At 38.2% G+C, this 21,306-nt stretch overlaps 1 protein-coding gene across 6 annotated transcripts in view; it reads left to right on the forward strand.

Annotated features, from left to right (window-relative positions):
• The window catches only part of LOC108256302 (rho-associated protein kinase 2), a 57,062-nt gene extending 37,141 nt beyond the window's left edge, over nt 1-19,921 (forward strand). For 2 of the 6 annotated variants that reach the window (XM_047159462.2, XM_047159457.2), the window contains 17 exons: nt 1,150-1,310; nt 2,095-2,279; nt 2,761-2,830; nt 3,647-3,750; nt 4,927-5,113; nt 6,358-6,451; nt 7,159-7,253; nt 8,420-8,608; nt 8,810-8,981; nt 9,274-9,474; nt 10,757-10,824; nt 10,914-11,002; nt 11,528-11,606; nt 12,206-12,467; nt 14,766-15,015; nt 17,901-18,019; nt 18,930-19,921. In XM_047159462.2, coding sequence (XP_047015418.2) covers nt 1,150-1,310; nt 2,095-2,279; nt 2,761-2,830; nt 3,647-3,750; nt 4,927-5,113; nt 6,358-6,451; nt 7,159-7,253; nt 8,420-8,608; nt 8,810-8,981; nt 9,274-9,474; nt 10,757-10,824; nt 10,914-11,002; nt 11,528-11,606; nt 12,206-12,467; nt 14,766-15,015; nt 17,901-18,000 — 2,306 coding nt within the window. In that variant the 3' untranslated portion in view covers nt 18,001-18,019; nt 18,930-19,921. Of the gene's footprint in view, nt 1-1,149; nt 1,311-2,094; nt 2,280-2,760; nt 2,831-3,646; nt 3,751-4,926; nt 5,114-6,357; nt 6,452-7,158; nt 7,254-8,419; nt 8,609-8,809; nt 8,982-9,273; nt 9,475-10,756; nt 10,825-10,913; nt 11,003-11,527; nt 11,607-12,205; nt 12,468-14,765; nt 15,016-17,331; nt 17,415-17,900; nt 18,020-18,929 lie in introns of all 6 variants that reach the window. The other 4 variants (XR_008398260.1, XM_047159458.2, XM_047159464.2 and 1 more) reach the window with 4 other exon arrangements.
• The last annotated feature ends 1,385 nt before the right edge of the window (nt 19,922-21,306 follow it).

Here is a 21,306-nt window from a genome sequence, read left to right on the forward strand (position 1 = left end):
ACAAAGGAACCCAGGGTAACTTCTAAGCAACTAAAGGCCTCTCTCACATTGGCTAGTGTTCATGAATCCACCATCAGGAGAACACTGAACAACAATGTTGTGCATGACAAGGTTGCAAGGAGAAAGCCACTACTCTCCAAAAAGAACACTGCTGCCTGTCTGCAGTTTGCTAAAGATCATGTGGCTAGATCCAGAAGGCTACTGGAAGAATGTTTTGTGGATGGATGAGACCAAAAGAGAAATTTAGGTTTAAATGAAAAGTGTTATGTTTGGTGAAAGGAAAACACTGGATTCCAGCATAAGAACCTTATCCCATTTGTGAAACACGGTGCGGGTAGTATCATGGATTGTTCCTGTTTTGCTGGATCTGGGCCTGGACGGCTTACCATCATTGATGGAATAATGAATTCTGAATTATACCAGCAAATTCTAAAGGAAAATGTCAAGACATCTGTTCATGAACTGAATCTCAAGAGAAAGTGAGTCATGCATCATGACAACAACCCTAAGCACCCAAGTCATTCTACCAAAGAGTGGTTAAAGAAGAATAAAACTAATGTTTTGGAATGGCCAAGTCAAAGTCCTGACCTTAGTCCAATAGAAATGTTGTGGAAGGACCTGAAGCAAGCAGTTCATGTGAGAAAATCCCCCAACATCCCAGAGTTGAAGCTGTTCTGTACTGAGGAATGGATTAAATTCCTCCAAGCCAAAGTGCAGGACTGATCAACATGTACCGGAAACGTTTAGTTGCAGTTATTGCTGCACAAGCGGGTCACACCAGATACTGAAAACAGGGGTTCAACTACTTTTGCCAATCACCGATATGTAACATTGGATCATTTTCCGCAACAAATAAATGACCATGTATAATATTCTTGTCTCATTTGTATAATTGGGTTCTCTTTATCTACTTTTACGACTTGTATGAAAATTTTATGCAGAAAGATAGAAAATTCTAAAGGGTTCACAAACTTTTAAGCACCACTATATGTGGATCCACATGACAGAAATCCTTGAATAAATGCTTCAGTAGAGCAGTAAGTGTACAGTGTGATGGCTATTGGTGCTTTTGAATGGTAAAATAGTGTGTGTGTGTGTGCGTGTGTGTGTGTGTGTGTGTGTGTGTGTGTGTGTGTGTGTGTGTTACAGACATGGAGCGTAAGCTACAGGACGAGCGCTCCGCTAAGCAGCAGCTGGAGAGTAAGCTGATGCAGCTGGAGAAACATAACTCAGTCCTGGACTGTGATTATAAACAAGCACAGAATGAGCTCCAAGAGCTTCGCTCACACAAGAACAAGCTCACAGAGGAGGTCTGTCTGTCTGCCTGTCTGTCTCACTGACTGTAATATGTTGACTGTAATCAGATATGACAGATGTAAGGGATAAAACTAATATCTATCAATAGCTTGACAATTAAACTATTAGGGTTGAACAATGCATTATAAGTTACAAAACTAAAAAAAACCCCACAAATCTTACAGTTATGTCATCAGTCCTTTTGTGTAATTTGTTTTTTGTTTGGACGATGTGTGCTTAGTCTATTACTTTGTATTTTGTGGGGGAAAAAATTATGATAACCCACATTGTACGCATTCATTACACCCAGAGACTGTATGTGCCAGTTTCAGTGAAGCAGTCTGAAAAATCAGCTCAGATGGAGATCAAATCTAGGAGGTATTTCAGTGTATAACCACCTGACATGACTGTCACTGATAGGCTACATGATTCTACAGTCATACCATTCTGCATATATTTTGTACAACAATCAGTGGTCCTGATGTGCTTGGTTCCACAAAAATCCCAAATAATCCCTCTTAAGACATTTGTTAACAGCAAATAATCTGATATGGATACCAAGAATGAAACTTTATATTTTATTGTCATTTTATCTTACTTATATGTTTGCTATTACTTGGTTAGAAGAGTTGGTATTGTAATGTTTTTGCAAGGTGACAGAAGAATCAGTGTCCGTTGATATACAGTATAGTATCTTGTCAAATAGAGCACATGAGCCTTTAATATGTATGTTTGTTTGTGTGTGTGTGTGTGTGTGTGTGTGTGTGTGTGTGTGTGTGTGTGTGTGTGTGAATGCAGCTGGATTTGCTGACTGTGAGAGTGGAGCAGGAAACGCAGCGTCGGAATCTGTCCCAAGCTGATCTGAAGGCTCAGAGGAACGAAGTCAGCACGCTGCGCTCTTCTGAGAAACAACTCAAACAAGAACTCAACCACCTGCTGGAGCTCAAACTCAGCATGCAGAAACAAAACCAGGAGCTACGCAGGTGTGTGTGTGTGTGTGTGTGTGTGTGTGTGTGTGTGTGTGTAATAATATTTTTTGCCAAACCAAAAAATTTTTTAACTTACCTCAGATTTTGTCATGTCGACATGTCTAGAGTTTGCTTCTATTATGATCATAAACCATCACTTGATCACCTCAAACCAAACAGAGAAATGAAAAGTAATCTCCAGTAGACTTGCCAGTGTGGTTTCTGACACTGTATGACATTCTATAAAAAATAGGCAAAAGGACACCATAATGCTAAAACCAATTGTAGTTGCCATCTTGGACACAGAATCACTTTTTTATTCAGCACCACGTTCATCATCACTCCATGCAACAATCAGTAATAGACAGGTCTGAAGGCAGAATTGTTTCAAGTGATTAAATGATAATATAGTTTCAATTTTAATGTGTGTGTTTTATTATTAGGCTTTTATTAGGCTCCTAGCAGGAATTTAAAGTTTTTGTCCTTGTCTAATCAGGGAGAGAGAAGTTGCCGATACACATCTGAAGGAGTTAAAGGATCAGCTGGAGGCAGAACAATATTTCACAGTATGTTTGGCATATTTTGTGTCCTCTCTATGTTCTAATGCTTTTATTTAGAATTATCCTGAATGACAAAGTGCTGATAGTATTTTAGTATTTTAAGGGTGCATTTACATATGCAGTGTTTAGTCTGTTTGAATGGAACTCTGGTGTGTTTTCCTCTTTGATGCGGTACACAGCAATCACACTCAGTTGCAGACCAAAATGACCAAGAGCTGAGCAAAGTGGTCTCTATCCTTTACTAGTCAAACTCTAGTGCAGTTTGACTGCAGTGAGAAAGCGATTTGATTCTGCATCAACCCAAATAGAGGAAGTGAACCAAACATGCTGTGTGTTTTGGGGACCTTGTCATGTTACAGAGAGACCATTAAGTGCTCTGTCCTGAAGACTGCCCCATGTCAGAAAGCTTAAAGTTACAGCTTTACAACTGTTACAAAACACTGACGCTGGAGACTCCTTCCATAAATGCTAAATAAACATCTCCTTATATGGCGTGTCCTGCATACAAGTCCCTGTGTGAGTTGTTACTCTAGAAATGATAACTTATTAGAACGAGCACATTAATATAAAGCTGCTATTTGATTTAAAGCTAGAACTACTGTCAGAGATGTTATTATAGAGAATGAATCAACACCTTGTCACCAGTCAGAATCCAGAATTCAAGAAAGCTGTGGTAAACCAGGTTAACTCAACTACTGCAGTCCAGACATAACATATAACACACAAATACACCTGTTATTCAGGGAGGCATATTTAAAAGAATAGCAAATAATTGGACTGTTACAGTACAGCAGTCTATAAAATCTCTTTTTGTGCTTGCAGAAACTATATAAGACTCAGATTCGAGAGCTGAAGGAAGACTGTGATGAAAAGACTAAACTCTACCAGGACGCACAGCGGAGACTGGAGGACCTTCAGGAGGAGAGGTATGTTTATGTGTATTTATTATACTTCCTGAAATATGCCCTAACAATTTGATACACTACATCTGACTCTAATACTCAAATTACTCCAAATGGCCATGAAGTATCAGGAGTATCATGTCTGTAGGTAAATATGTTGGATCATTTTCAATAAACTTGGAGCTCAAGATTACAGAATCATCTTCAGTTGTTGTCTATCCACTCATTTAACTTCCAATACCTTTGATAATCTCTGATATGGCCCTTTATCCTGTTGGGACTAGCCATTAAAAATGGGTGAATTGTGGCCATAAAGAGAAGCACATACTCAGTGATAATCCTCAGATAGGCTCAGATAGGCATTCAAATGATGCTTAATTGATATTAACAATCGCAATGTGTGCCAAGAAATTATTCCCCACACCATTACATCACCACCACCAGCAGCCTGAACCCATGGATTTATACTGTTGACTCCGAATTCTAAATTCGACCATCTGTTGTGCATCCTGAGATGCTTTTCTGCTCACCACACTTGTAAAGAGTGATTATTTGAGCTACCATAGCTTTCATGTCAGCTTGAAGCAGTCTGGATATTCTTGACACCAACAAGTCACTAAGATCACAGTTTGTTCTCATTCTGATGCTTAATGTGACCATTAACTTAAGCTCTTGACCTGCATCTACATGATTTTATAGATTGTGCTGCTGCCACATGATTGACAGACTGGATAACTGTATGAATGAAATGGTTTAACTACCATCATTTAATCTGTTGCTATGTACACTTTGTATTTATCAAAGTAGTTTGTATTGTGACTTAAACTTTAAATATTACTCATCTGAATATTTATTCAGATGAGTAATTGAACTTTTATTTGAGTAAAAAATATATGTATTTACCACCCCTGAGTAGAAATAATATGAAAATATGTTAATACTTGCACTATGGCTTAATCCTATCTGTACTTGTCACCAACTGTGTTATTAGCTTCATCCAGTAAAATTCCACTTTAGTTTTGGTATTAGTTAGGTTGCACTGTTCATATACTGAGGTTGTGTAGCATCTAGCATCTATACTCCATCTAGTGGCACTCACTGTTCATTAATCGGGAGATTTACAGCGTACTAATGAATCTAATCCACTGGGTAGTAATCAGCCATAATGAAGTGTGTGCATGTGCATGTGTATTTGTGCAGGGACTCTCTGGCCACACAGCTGGAGGAGAGCCTGACAAAGGCCGACTCAGAGCACTTGGCACGCTCCATTGCTGAGGAGCAGTATTCAGACCTGGAGAAAGAGAAGATTTTGAAAGAGCTGGAGGTCAAAGACATGATGGCCAGACACCAGCAGGAGCTCAATGACAAGGACAACACTATCAGCTCGGTGAGACAAAGACAGATACACGCTGTCTCAAAGTGGCAAGGTTTTGCAGTTCTCATTTGCGCATGAAATCCTACCAAGTGAAAATATGAATTTATCAAACCTCATTATAAGATTCATTCATTCATTTAAATAAATAAATGATTTAAATATGCTAAATTATCTGTAAATGAAACAAGACAATCACAAGCATAAAATTTAAATAAGCTCAAGAAATAAGTTTATTAATCTTTTATTTGTTTTGTGATATTCTCATAAAGAGAGACTAGATAAATGTAATGATAAATGATACATTTTTTGACCTGATTGGACAGAGCATGTAATTTCTATATCTGCAGCTCTGACATTAGTTCTAGCTGCAAGACAAATCACAGGTTTATCTTAATGCACTTGTTCTAATACATTAAGGATTATATGTAATACTGTAGAACCCTGGTGTGGATGTATGCAGAGGAAGACTCAGGAGGCAGGCAGAATGTCAGCTAAGCTCGGCACTCGCATTTATTTTCACTGCGCTTTTCAGCACACTTTCCAAAACTCAATCCAAAAAAATGACAAACCAACAATAAAAGGGGGTTGTCACTAGCTCCCGTCTTTTGCCCCATTCAAGTTTAAGGTTCATGATCAAACTCCACACATGTACGGGTGTGTGTGCGACACTGTGTTGACTTTTTAAAGTTCACACGAAAACGGATAGACCCATCAGCCTTGGGCACCAAGACCACCAGCCCGCTCCAGTCACTGTGGAATTCCGCGATTACTCCCATGTCAAGGATAGCCTTGAGTTCCTCCCGAACCGTATTGGAAACCACAAAAATAGCAATTAAACTTAGTACATTACCTTTGAGCATTTCATATGGACCTACTGTGTACCTTATAAGTATTTGATTTTGTAATGGCACAACATCTATATGCTGCTATGTTGCTCTGATTTTGTGCAATTTTTGTTTGCTTTTGGGATTCATGACATGACTCTGATCTCCATACATCTTTAAATTGAACTTGCATCAGCATAAGCCGTTAAGTGAGTAATGACGCAGCAGGTTCGTGGCCCATTTACCATGAAAGACTCAAACACTAGTGCACTATAGGTCATCACCAAAGTACAGATGTAGAGGATTACCAGATCCTTCCAGAGGAGGAAGAGATCAGGACATGTCTTTTACATCTTTCTCAGTTGTGTGTGTGTGTGTGTGTGTGTGTGTGTGTGTGTGTGTGTGTGTGTGTGCGTGCGTGCGTGTGTGTAGCTAGAGGAGTCTAACCGCACTCTGACTGTGGATGTAGCCAACCTGGCCAGTGAGAAAGAGGAGCTGAATAACCAACTAAAAGACCTTCAACAGCGTGAGTGCATCAGTCTTTCCAATATTTTCTCTTATTTTTGTTTTCAACTTTTTGTGTGGGTTTGGGGTTCATATCCGCCCTGTGTGCACAGAGTTTTACATGTGCCCTGCGATGGTTTAGCACCCCGTCCAGGGTGTCCCCTGCATTGTGCATCCACTGATATGGGCTTCATCTTCCCCCACGACTCTGTGTAGTACAAGTGGTATGGAAAATGGAGTGGAACTTTTTGTATTTATTTCTATAGATGTGTGCTCCAAATAGTTAAATACAGTTTGCGATCATGTTCTTTATATATATATATATATATATATATATATATATATATATATATATATATATATATATATATGCCTTTTTAAAAAAATACTTTAAGGAACATAATTGAACCTTAAGGACCAGAGCATTACTCTAAAGTACACCAGATGTACCTTCCCAGGTACAAAATACAAAAGATGTACCCTTTATTGCACCACCCCAGTGACAAGTACAGTTTAGTACCTTTTTTTCTGAGTGTGTGGTATAGCAGGAATAAAATACACACAACAGAAGTGTTTTTTTTTTTTCCTTACATAATATAATCTATCCCAAAATAACAATTTTAACAAGGTAGTAGCTGGTGGTTCCTTCTAGAAAGGTTGATTAAAGGCATTAAAGGATGATTAAATTAATGCTAATGGCTAATGTTAGTGCTTCTTTGGCAAACACAGAACTGCAAAAAGCCAAAGAGGAAGAGAAGCAGGTTAGCGCCATGAAACTGTCATTTGAGAGGCAACTTCAGTCTGAGCGAACACTCAAGATCCAGGTAGGTGTGATCCCCTTACTTCCTCAGTACAGATTTACTTAATAAACCTTATTTAAAGGTGCACATTAAAAGTGTATCTGTTTATTGGAGCCATAGAGCTTTTGATTTCTGAATCAACAGTAACTCAGACTTGAGGTTTGGATTAAACCCATTCAATTGAAGTGACCAGTCAAACTGTCTAATAACTACACCAACTCAATCATCTAAAAAAAAAAAACAACCAAACAATATCCTTGATAATGGTGGATTGTGATTTCCACCACTGCAACTAAATGATGAATTCACAGTCCCCTGGAAGCACCTTGAGAACCTCTGATTTATTGTATATGGTGTAGCAGACATTTGATCACTTTGTCACACAAGTTTGTGAAAATGTGATACAAGTGCAAAGGTGTATTTCAAACACACACAGCAGGTGTTTGATTATAATTTGATAATTGGAATATCAAAGCTGAAGACTTTATACTGATCATATAATGACTTCCTCACAGCAGCGCTGATTTCTGTGTGCTTCTGTGGCCAAGTTCCGCAAAACCTAATACACTCAAAGCGTAAAATACATCAGGTTCTGAAAAACTGATTCAGAGGCTGGATTTCTCCAGAAAAAAGGAAAAAAAGATGAAAAATTCAGCAAAAAAAAAAAAAAAAACGTTTCAGATGTTAACATACGGTACTTTGACACCTCTGTTTTAAGAAACATACATATATTTCGCAGGAACAATGTGGGAATGTTTTTTATTTATGTTTTACTCTTCCTTAGGTTATATTCCTGCAAAGATCATGTTTAGAAAGGGATGTTAAAAATAGTCAGTCTGCATGTAGATGACCGAAAACCTTGCTAGCTAAATGTGATTTCCTCACAGAGTGAATATCATGTTTTTGGATAGTTATGTGCCATTGTGAAATGGACGTAAATCTAATCAATTCAGTTTGTAATCAGATACCTACTGTCCTGTGCTGTTTTCTCCCTTTTTACTTTTAAGGGGAATAGGATTTTAAAATGCTAGAACTCCACTTGTGTCCTCAGTAGTGACACTTGGGATCACCTGGATACATTCCTACTTTGCTTGAATTTTTGTGTTTTCCTGTGGAATGTTGCTCAAGAATTGTGATGTGTAATGCTGGTATGCTTATTGCTATACTCCACCATCCCCCCTCATATTTAGGCTGTTAACAAGCTAGCCGAGATAATGAACAAGAAGGATGCGGTGCGCAGCGTTCACCGTCCAGATGATGGCACTCTGAGAAGGAAGGAGAAGGAAAACAGGAAGTTGCAGCTGGAGCTGCGCTCCGAGCGAGAGAAGCTCAACAGTACCATCATCAAATACCAGAAAGAGATCAGTGACATGCAGGCTGTAAGTAAAAATGCCTCTGAACCCAAATACATATATGTATATGTATATGCAAACCTTCACAATAACTGAAACAACCTGCACTAACATAAACTAGCATTATTAAATATTAATCAAGGCTCCATTTCCTGTGCTACAGTGTGTCCAGTTGAATTTTGAATCCATTTAAATACTGGTGGTTTTGTGTGTCTGTTCTTGTTATAGATGATAACGGATGAGTCGCAGATGCGTGTGGAGCTGCAGATGGCTTTGGACAGTAAGGACAGTGATATCGAGCGTCTGCGCTGTCAGCTAACTTCACTTAGCATCCATTCCTTAGACACAACTAGCATCAGCAGTATGGGCAATGAGCAGGACACTGATGAGCCTTACCCAGGTACCAACAAACAAACACACACACACACACACACACACACACACACACACACACACACACACACACACACACACACACACACAAACATACATATTAAAGGCTCATGATTCACAATTCCCTCCCCCCTTTTCTCTCACCTCCATGGTCCTCTAGCTTTTTTCTGTGACTTTCCATCATAAATTTTCTGCCTTGCCACACTGAGTCTCTGATTATGATGTGTTTCCTGTTTCTTCCTTTTTTTAAAACTGACACCTTCTCTATCCCTTCCTTTGTCTCCATGGTCGCACGGCAGTGCGCATCACACAAACACAAACCTCAGAGTCCATGTCGTTCACATACCAGCGAAGCTCCAAGCGGGTGTGTATTGACACCCGGCCAAGCCTCATGTGCCCCCTCTTCCCTTCTGAGCCTGAGGAAGAGAACGATGAGGAAGAGAGGGGTCAGCCTCGACTGGCTTTGGTTTGTGAGAGGCCAGCAAATGTTGAGCCTGCAGGTGATCCTGCATGGAGATGTGCACGTGTGCTTACACACACCAAATGTTTTTAAGATTGCATTGCAAGTCCAGTCACCTTGACTAACAACCACTACTATGGGAGTATGGGAACAGATTTGTGTCAAACTATTGTATATATGTGTCAAACTATTGTATATATATATATACAGTTGCAGTCGGAAGTTTGCATACCCCTTGCAGAATCTGCAAAATCTTAATACTTTTTACAAAATAAGAGGGATCATAAAAATTCCATGTTATTTTTTATTTAGTACTGTCCTGAATAAGCTATTTCACATAACAGATATTTACATATAGTCCACAAGACAAGATAAAAGCAGAATTTTTAAAAATTACCCCATTCAACAGTGTACATACCCTTGATTCTTAATACTGTGATCCATTACTGTTTTTATTTTTTGTGATAGTTGTTCATGAGTCCCTTTTGTCCTGAGCAGTTAAACTGCTCACTGTTCTTAAGAAAAATCCTCCAGGTCCTGCACATTATTTGCTTTTCCAGCATCTTGTGCATATATGAGCCCTTTCCAGCAGCGCCTATATGATGTTGAGATCCATCTTTTCACACTGAGGACAACTGAGGCACTCGTACACAAGTATTACATAAAGTGCAAACATTCACTGATGCTCAAGAAGGCAACACGATGTATTAAGAGCCAGGGATATGTAAACTTTTGAACAGGATGATCCGTGTAAATTGTTATTAATTTGTTTAAAGATCTTATTTTTTTTCATTTAGTACTGCCCTTCAGAAGCTAAATAAGGTATTTACATGTCTTCCGGAGGACAAAATACTTTTTTAATCATGTGTTTGGAGGAGAAACAAAAAGTATATAGAATACAGACACATTGTTCTAGTACAATGTGTCTGTACAATATGCTTAATATGCCAGAAGACTCTGTTTACCATGTTAGGTATTTGGAGAGCATCAACCTAGCAGGACATTACTATCTTGAAATACTTCGCTCCACATCATTTTTTTATGCCATGATTGAAATCTTGTGAGATAGTGCATTGTTTAATAGTTTTATTATTGAGCTATGAGATAGATAAGATTTTAACCCTCTCATCTAATATCATGACTAGCAATCATGACATTTGGGACAAATCTTATCCCATAAACTGGAGATTCAAAATGTCCTAGCTGACTGAAAACCTTCACGTGTGTTTCTAACTCAATTTGTGATTGAGTGTGAGTTCAAACTCTTTGTCACTGCTTCCTGTTATGATTCATAAACACATCATTTTTCCTGTGTATCACAGATGCTAGTCTGGAGGGCTGGCTGTCACTTCCAAGCAAGAACACCAAGAGGTTTGGATGGGATAAGAAGGTAAAACAAGTCATAAACATCTTAACTATACCCTTATTTATATCCTCTCTATGTCTCTGAGTATGTGTTATGTCATCTGTGTTCTGTAGTACGTGGTGATGAGCAGCAAGAAGATCCTGTTCTATGACTCAGAGGAAGACCGTGATCAGGCCAAACCATTTATGATACTGGACATCAAGTGAGTCTACACACATCTGCTTCACATGAAATTGAAAATAAATACCATATCCATGATCAATATGTTTATATAAATATTATTCATTTCTTTATTAGTGCAGTGAGTTATGGTAATAGTAAAATGTAATGTACACAAGATCTATACCAAATAAAAACACAATCATATGAATCATAATGTGATTTTATCGATAAAGTGAGTATTTCGGGTATGGTCAATAGCTACGTATGTGAATAGTCTGACTGAATGTTGATAACCTCTTATGCATCTTTGATTTTTCATTTAGGGTAGTTTACTTTTTAAAGACAATTTTTTTTCCCCCTTTAATTAATTTTTTTTTAACAAAACTGTCAATTCCAGTAGTTTCTTCACCCCTCTTAATGTGTTTAATGTGAACTTGCATCTCACTCACACTGATTTTGTTTACTATGACCCAAATCTGACGTTCTGTGACTCACATGTTGTTTTATATTGATGTGAGTACAAAATATTGGTTTATTTAATCTTTTCCCCCATGTCTTCTTTCAGTAAACTCTTTCATGTACGACCTGTGACTCAAACAGATGTATACCGTGCAGATATTAGAGAGATCCCTCGCATTTTCCAGGTATTTTGTGACATTTTATGTTCTACTTGTTTGTATTGTTTTTCAGTAATACATCTTCGATTTAAAAGTGAACAATGACCTGTTACTTGCTGATGACCATTTAGGTTTTACTGGATTTGTTGCATTTGTGGTACAACCTTTTTTGTTCAGTGTGTCAATGGGAATCATACATTGTAACAACCATAGCTTTTACTGTCAGCTCGAACCAGATTTTGGCCGCAGAACTGTTGTGTGTGAAAATCCCAGGAGATCAGTTTCTGAAATATTCTGGCCCAATAACCCAATAACCATAGCAAAGTCAAAGATCAGACACCCCCCAACCCCCACCCCTCAATTCTGATGTTTGATGTGAACATTAACTGAAGCTCTTGACCTGTATCTGCATGATTTTATATATCGCTCTGCTGCCACATGATTGGCTGACTGAATAATTGCATGAATGAGCAGGAGTACTAGTGTTCCTGATAAATCGGTTGTTAAGTGCATGTATTTAAAGTTTCTACAGTATGTATGCCTGTATGCATGTATGTATGTATATATTTGATTGACATCCTTGTCTGTCTCTCTCTCTCTCTCATCTCTTGTCCCTTTCTGCTTAGATCCTCTATGCCAACGAGGGTGAGAGTAAGAATCAGGAAGCAGCCGTGGAGCTTTCAGTGACCGAGAGATCAGCGTACATCCCTCACAAAGGCCATGAGCTTGTGCCCACACTCTACCACTTCCCCTCCAACTGTGAGGCGTGTGCTCGACCCCTCTGGAATGTCTTCAAGCCCCCTCCAGCTGTGGAGTGCCGTCGCTGCCATGTCAAATGCCACAAAGACCACCTAGACCTCAAGGAGGAAGTGCTTGCACCCTGCAAAGGTCAGGAGGTCGTGCTGGCTGTACACTGTCATTTAGAAAGATTGAATCAGTCAAACTACATACATGGATGTACATAGTGTGAAAAAAAATCTGCAAATTGTTTGATCAGGTAGTGCAGAAAGTGCAGAGAGTATACAAATACATAATGCAGAATTATATTAAGGTAGCTTGTTACACAGTGACGTGAGCAGTAAAAGATTGAGTAGATTGATAAACATTGTTAGTGCATGTATGTGTTCAGAAATTTCTGGCCAGTTGCATTACAGACCATACATATGTGGGTGTTATGTTGGCCAGGTAAGTTGCTGGTGAGGCTTGTGGGTTCCTGAATCTGGTGGTCCAGCTTTGATACTGTCAAGCCTCATTCCCAAAGAGAGCAGGGTGAATAGTTCATGAGTAGGTTGGGTGGGAGTCCTTCATGATGCTCCTGGCCTTCTGACATCTTTTGTTGTCAGTGTCCTCCATGGTGGGAAGGTTGGCGTTCTGGACACTTTTCACATCTGTTGAAGAGCTATCCTGTCTGTGACAATGCACACTCAGCACACTATGATGCAGCATGTCAGGATTTCGCTTGTTCCACTCTTCTCTATACTCTTCAGCCTCAGGGAAAAGAGGTGGGCCTTTTTAGTGATGTGGAATATGTTCTGGGACCAAGAAAGGTTGTGTGAAATGTGTACCACCAGGAATTTGAAGCTGCTGATCATTTCAACTTCTTTGCTGCTGACATTGAGTATGTGGTGCATGATTTACTGAAGTTTACCACCATCCACTTCATCTCGCTGATGTTGCTGAAGAGGTCATTTACTTTGCTCCTGTCCTCTGGCTGTCTCACCTCCTCTTTGTACGCCATCTCTTCACTTTTGGTGATTAGAACCACCACTGGGGGTCATCAGCACAGCTGACAAATCCGGTTGTTTGGGTGTTTGGCCATGCAGTCATGTGTCAGCAGCAGCTCGTTAAAGCAGTTAGAACCTTGGGAGGCTCCTGTGGTCAGGTGGGACATTTCCAGGGGTGAGGACTGTCTGCATAACTGCTGCAATGGCATCTGAGGTTGTATGGTTTGGTCTGGATGCATGTGATGAATATCCAGTTTGGCTGATGTAGAGTTATTTATGTGTGCCATGAAAAGCTTTTCAAAGTATTATTACTGTAAACTGTAGAGGACTTTGGAACGGGGATTATGATGGTTTGTTGATTTGAAACATGAAGCTACTTTGGCTTGGGCAAGTGAGGGGTTAAAGATATCCATCAGGATGTCTGAGCTGGTATGCACGTTCTCTGAGTATGTGGCCTGGTATGTTGTCTGGGCCAGCAGCCTTACATGGTTTGACCCTCTGCAGAGTTCTCATTACATCTCCTGCTGTCAACAGATAGTGACTGTTCACTTCTGTTCTTCTGTGCATAGGTGACTTTTGCAAACTTGATCCCATAGATAAGGCCACATCTGGCTGCTCTGAGGGCTATTATATCATGAAATGCTTCAGGCCTTTATCAGAAAGTGCACTTCTGCATTCATGAGGGTTTCTCGTTGGCACACATGTTGATGGGTTTAGTGTAGACAACATCGCTCACACATGCATGTAAAAGATATACTCCTCCAGGTCAACATGGTGTCTGTGCATGGCAGCTTCCTAACAAGCAGCCATGTGCAAGCGGTCCTGGAGCATAGGGACAGCCTCACTAGGCCATACTATCATGTTAACCAGTTGAGACATTTTATGATGGAACTAGCATGGAACTAGGTCTGTATGATGGACCTAGCATGAAGTATTGAATTATTATCATAATGTCTGAGGTGGGAACAGGGAGTGGCTTGAATGTTTCACAGCTGTTTGAGTAGACATAGTGCAGTGTCTTTGTTTCTCTTAGGGAAAAGAAACGGAGACATGCTGTTACAATTTTGACAGAGTAGCTTGCAATTTAGCATGTATGAAATCTCTTCCAGGGGAGGAGAGGTGAAAACAGCAGTGATGAATTGCACAGTGATGTCTCTGTGTAAATAACATGGGTGTCTTTTTATACTTAAGTGTTTGATCAAAACAGTGACTGTTCAACAAATAAGAGTTTGTCAACATCCTTTGGTTTTCCCTGACTGAGTTTCTGTCATGCCATCGAGCTAAGTTGGGCATGTCGTTATTTAGACACGACTTTTGTGAAGGTCAGAATGCAACAGTCCTTCAACTCTTTTTATGAGATTAGTCTCCGTCTAAGTAGATCCATTTATTGCCCAAGGAATTGACGTTGGCAAGAAACAGTGATTTGAAAGGATGTGTAACTCCTGTTATTTGTCATTTGCAGTGAACTATGATACAGCTAAAGAGCTGCTGCTGCTGGCCAGTTCCTCAACTGAGCAGCAGAAATGGATCAATCGTCTTCTGAAGAAAATTCCACGCAAACCCTATACTCAGACTGTGGCAGCCCCTCATGAGCCTCCAGTGGTGTCACCGCTGCCCTCGCCCCGTCTCTCTCCAAGAAACTCGCCCAAACTCACCCCCAAAGGAGCCATCAGAGTGCACAGCAGAGGCCCACCACCCTCTAGCAAGCCCAGGTGAGTCTTCTGTCTACATTAGATGTCCCATTGTGCCAAGTCTGTCTTGTGTGTGGCATCACACTTGTAAAACCTGTATTAAAATACCCAATATAGCTAAACTTCATCTACGTTATTAGCAATAATAAACGGTTCATATTTACAAAGATTTTAAAACACATATTTTCTTTTGTATTTCTGTGTACATGTGTACATTTATTATTTGTTTGCCTATATTAAGTTATTTATTTATTACTGTAATTATTATTGGACCTCCATAAATCTGTATTGTTTGTGCTGTTGAAGTATTAGCTCAAAGCCACTCTGTTGCACTCTGTTGATTGTCAAAGAGCAGGTTTTACTCATAGAAATAATAACATTAAATGATAATTATAGTAATTGATCAAGAATTTGAAACTATGAAGTCACTTGTTCTTCCCTTAATTGTGTGGTACTCTTGCCATTTTTTGTAGCTGTGATGTTTTCTTGAATTATTTTATGTTCACACGACCAGTTTCATGTTTATGAACAATCCTGCAGGGTATTTTTTTTTTCCTTAACAGCATAATAATTTAGGAAATTTTTTAATTTTTCCACAAGCAACAGGCCAACATAACACCCAGGAGCATAGGGATCAGTGTTCACTGTCCTTGGTGATCATGCCTGCATATAGTAGTAAGAAATCCTTTTGTAATTACCTGAATTTTTCCATTAATTACCCATTAAATTGTGTCTGATCTTCATTTCATAATCATTCATAATTATAGACAAGTTGGCCCATATTTATAAAGCATACAGAATGATGTACAAAGGAATTTGATTCACAAAACTGTCCTGCGACACCAACACCATTGCTGATTTGATAATGAATAATGAATAATATGAATCAGCTGTAGTTGCATGGATGTAAAATCTTTCCGCTAATCCATGATTTATGTCAGAAGCACACAACATGCCCAAGTTTACACTTATAGTCATCTAATTTGCATAAAACGTGCCTTAATTTATGCAGGTGATGCGACAGTAAGCCAATAAACTGAAAGAATTCAGGTAACCTACCAGATTTAAGTAAAGAAGTAAATGGAGAGAAGGAAAAATCATATTTCATAGAAATGCTTCCCAGAGCTGGAATTTTAGACCATTTGTCCATTTTGTCAGTATTTACGTTGTGCACGTCTTGTTGCATCGTCCAATCGTCTAGATCCCGAGGCTGTAAAATCTGCCCCAATCGTTGATGCTCTTTGATGCTCCAAAGATATGCAGTGCCTTTTTTTCCTCCAAACATAGAGTTGTGTGTGTCTATGGCTTGGATGAAGACCACATTTTATAAGTAATTAATGCAGAAATCCAGGCAATTCCAAAGGCTCACAAGCATTTTTTTATTTTAACTGTATATAAATAAGTATATGAATAAATAGATTTTTTTTTTAAAGGAATAATTATTTGTACACATAATCTTCATGGTTCATAATGCCTAGCAGCAGTCACTTGGTGTTATTTGATGTGTAACAAACAGCAGTCATGTAACATTATGACCGAATATTAGTTCCTAATTTCATGCATCTGCTTAATAACGCTTGACTGGATGCTTCACTTTCTCTCTCACACACACACACACACACACACACACACACACACACACACACACACACACACACACACACACAGAGAGAGACACACAAAATGTGGCAGATCTTCTTCAGCTCACCTTATTAAATTTAGCATCCAATATTTACCTTCTAATATAGAGTGATATTTTCTCTAAATTCCAAATGTCAAGTAACAAGATCTACAAAAGGGAATCTGAGACATCTAGCAGGTTTGCAGGTAGAGAAAGAACTAGGACTAATTACAATCGATTCAGTTAATGCTCACTATGGGGTGTTGGTATTTAGAGCACTGATCATGGAGGCACAAAGTTGTTTTTATGAAAGTTTGTGTTATTAGAACTAAATTGTTAAAGCTGGAGACAATTTTGTAGAATTGTTTTTTTTTTTTTTTTACACTTAAACTGAGCATTTGTAAAAAAAAAAAAATAAAAAAAAAAAAAAAAACTACATGTACAAGACCATTTCAGACTTACAGATGTCAGTGATCCATAAGTTATTGTGATCTGATGTGAGTTAGTTATTTATCTACATTTAGACAGAAAAATCTATTTTTGATGTTTTGCCTTGATATTCAATCACCAAAATGTGTGTATACATTCAAATTGGACACATTCATACAAACTACTAACACAGCAAATTTCAGCAAACAATCTAAACTATTGTAAACAATTTTGGCAAAATTTAAGTGCCAAATGAATCACTGTTTGTGCCACACACCTCCTTATAGCTCTGGCCCCATGCTCCGAATCATTCTCCACTGACCCCTGACCTTTCACCTTCACCCTGTGGTGCTGTGTATGTGCGTGGACAGTAAGTATGCCGTGCACTGCAGCGCCACCTGGCTGTTTGTTTGTCTACATTGCCTTAACAGATGCAGTGGAAGAACTTAATTCACTAACATCACCTGCCAGAACTGGGCTGACCAGTCTTAATCACATCTGTATTTATTCAAACTAAACACCAGTCCTAACAACCTTAGGTCTTAATTTATTCTATCAAGGACAACGCTGATTTCTGCAAACACATTTAGAGGTACTAGACTACACAAAAGTTGGGTTTTTTTTTCCCATTTCATTAAAATAAAATGACCTTCATTGAAAAACCCACCAATACAGCAAAAACATTAGAGTATTAGATATCTTGAAAAAGGCTTTCAGCTAAAACTGCTGAAGTCAATGAGGAAATAAAATTACAAAAAATTGTTTAATGCAACACAGTTCAGCAGCACATTGCAAGTTATATAATGCAAGATACATGATGGAGCCTTTCCATAACCCAAGTGCACTCCTGTTCCAGCATGGTAGAGTTTGACCTGGAGGCCTGGGGTTGGGCTCTTCGTGATGATGATGATGATGATGATGATGATGATGATGATGATGATGTGTTTGACTTCTGAAGATGTGGGAGACTGCAGGGTAACCACTGTGTGTTGTTAACAATGTGTTGCCATATATTGTAGCTTAAAGCTTGGTGTGTTTGTTCAAAAAGTTTTCCTGTGGTGCATTCAAACATGTAAAACTTTACTGTAAAACTTAAATGGGTCTTAATTAATGGCATGGTTCATATAGAGGACATATTAAAGGGATAAACCAGTGCATTGTAACATAATGTCTATCTATTTCTCGATGGCCATGTACCATGAGAAAAGTAAGGATGAGAAGAATGAAAAACTTTTTACTCAAAAGTCACAATGGAACTCCAGGGGCAGTCATTGGGGTGTCACTGATCATTTGTGTGGCATAAGGTTGTAAATTTGTATAATTCATTCTTTCAGAAATGGACATGAATATTACAAAATGTTAAGAAAAATGTGAATAATTATAGACTTACATTTTACCTTGTTGCGCCAGTAATGAAAAGTTGGCTAAAATGTCACACGTACAGCTTTACATTTGTACTTCCAATTTGCAGTACATAGGTGTGTATGACATGTAAAACATTATGGACTTACTTCCACAACTGCCCTTAGACTTGCATTATAGCTGAATTTCAATTAAACAGACTTTGGGCTGCTTAACTGAGTACAGTGAAATATATGGAAATTCTGTTACATACAGTATATGCTATATATATGGTTTATAGAGATCTGGAATATTCCTTTAATGTGTTTTAATGTTACCTTTGTGGAAGTTTGGTTGTAGCAGAGCAAATGTGACGCCTCGTTTTGTGTGTGTTTGTGTATGTGTGTGTGTGTGTGTGACTGCATTTGATGCATGACTCTGGTACATTAATTTCCAGGCTGCACTGTTTTCATACAGCATGCTCTGGTTATTACTATTCATAAACCACATGCTAAACAAATTCCTTCTGCTTCTGCTTCCACAGCTAACCTTAATGGATACTGGATTGCACTCAGCGTCATGTAGCAGATGCTGCAGCACAACAGACAATACAGAAAACAAAGGACGTGAAAACAATGACGTATTGTAGACACACTGCCAATCAACACTCTGTAAATTAGCAGACCTGAAGATGTGCCTTATACTAAACATTTTACAGCAATAATATTACAGTGTGAAAATGCATGAAAGTATGAAAATGTTATGTTTGGTTATACAGTATGGCTGCTTATGTCTGTGTATGGATAATTAGAAATATGACAGAATGGATTTGTATATTCAAATATGATCTATTTCTGTAAGGGAAACACTCATGCAGTGCATTGCAAACACTACATTTTTACTGTTAAAGATTATTTAATGCTTCAGAAAGAGCTGGACTGTGGTATATATTTGAAAGAAAGAAAAAATAGGCAAAACATTTTGAGTTTTGTTTTAAAGATGCACTCCACTGCACAGGTTTACTTCAAGCGTTGCAAGCCTTGTCAGTTCATAACTCTGGAACTACCTACAGTACAAAGCAGAATATGCAGTGCTGGTCTAAATGATTTTCTTTAACCATGATGTGTGCAGTAGAACGAAGAGGCCACTGACTAAATACTTTATCAGAAGACAGAATTGAATAGAAAAAAAAGGGTGACATTAATTAATTACATACATACATACATGCATGCATGCATACACACACACACACACACACACACACACACACACACACACACACACACACACACACTATGCATGTTTAGAACAAATGCATAAGAACTACATTAGTATAGATCACAGGAATTAAGTTAATCCAGTTTCACCATACAAATGTGGTTGTGTTTTGTTTTGCACCGGTGCATCACATTAATACATTCACATCTCTTTTGGACTTTGTCTTTAAATTGTCCTTAAATAATCTGGGTTGTTTTTTTTTTCCATTTCACTTATCAGACTAAATTGGATAAATAAAAGATGACTCTGTTGACTTTCCATCATCAATAATAGACACATGTGATTGGATAAACTGCAACGGAGGATCTGCTACAGAAGCCGAACTGGTTCAGGATTAGAAAACTGGAGTTGTTCGGAAGTTTTTTTGTTTTTGTTTTTGTTTTTTTAACATACACTGTATTTTTTCACTTAGGTCTGCTAAAACACTTTTCTAGATCGACTTACGAACTACAGTCCGCCAGTTTTAAAACAGACCCTGATTTTAAAACTGTAGGTGTAAATTGTATATTGTCAACTGTATGGTAAATGTGACTACCATTAAATTAATTAAATTCCGCTCAAAAATAGTTTAATATGAGGAATTTTAAAAAGCACTGTTTGTAACTGCTTCTAGATCTGTTATAATTGAATTGAATTGAAACAGGTAAACAAGCCATGCTGGAGTGGTGTGAAGTGGCCCGACATAAAGCAGGGTTATTGTTACCACCCTGAAGTAGATTATTTTCTTATGTCCCAAAAGGATTTTTTTCCCCTATAATACCACAGCAATTTTCCACCAATTACAGCATATTAAGCTTATTAATATTATCAATATTAAGTTAGCTTATAAATAAATGACATGTTATCATTTTAACCATTTATAGTTACATTTCATACTGTGGAACATCTGTGATCCAAGTTAGTTCCTGTTATCACTTATACAGTATTATAATACAAAAAAAACCCATCTTGTCATTACAAGAGGAACTATGAATCCTGTGACTGACACCCATGAATATTTCCAGAAATGTTATATAAATATATCCTCACAAAAAAACAATTCATATCAACAATAATATGGTTTTCTTGGCTAAATAACAACAGTTTTTTTTTTTTAAACATCTGTTTCTTATGTTTCTTAATGAGCCTTAGATTATATGGAACATGACCCACACAAGTCCTTGTGTATGAGTTCTTAGTACAGAAACGATAAGCTGTGCTGTTATAGGAATCAACATTCGAGAAATTAAGTGTCATGGTATAAATAGCATTTAACAGCCTAGCCTAGTCAGTCATGATTCAGGACAATCAACACATCAGATTGGGCCACACAGTGGAGTATTTTTAAGATTTCAGAACTGCTAAATCCAAGTTAAATTTGGACTTAGGTTTCTCACATGTAACAAATACTACATAGCTACAGAAGGACAAAGTTACTTGAATTCTTTCCTTGCAAAGTTTCAAAACCTGCAAATGCAAATTGCAGAGAGAAAAGCACTAATAAATACATGGTGTGAAAATGTGCAAGTATCAGTGCCATTTATCCCACTCATCAACAAAAAACATTTACAGTTATTAACAAAACCCAAGCACCAAATCTCTTCCCCCCCTCCCCTCCCTAAATTCCAAAATAGCACCATTTCCACCTGACCTTTTCATGCTAT

This window comes from Ictalurus punctatus, chromosome 2, assembly GCF_001660625.3.
Source record: "Ictalurus punctatus breed USDA103 chromosome 2, Coco_2.0, whole genome shotgun sequence".
Lineage (NCBI taxonomy): Eukaryota > Metazoa > Chordata > Actinopteri > Siluriformes > Ictaluridae > Ictalurus > Ictalurus punctatus.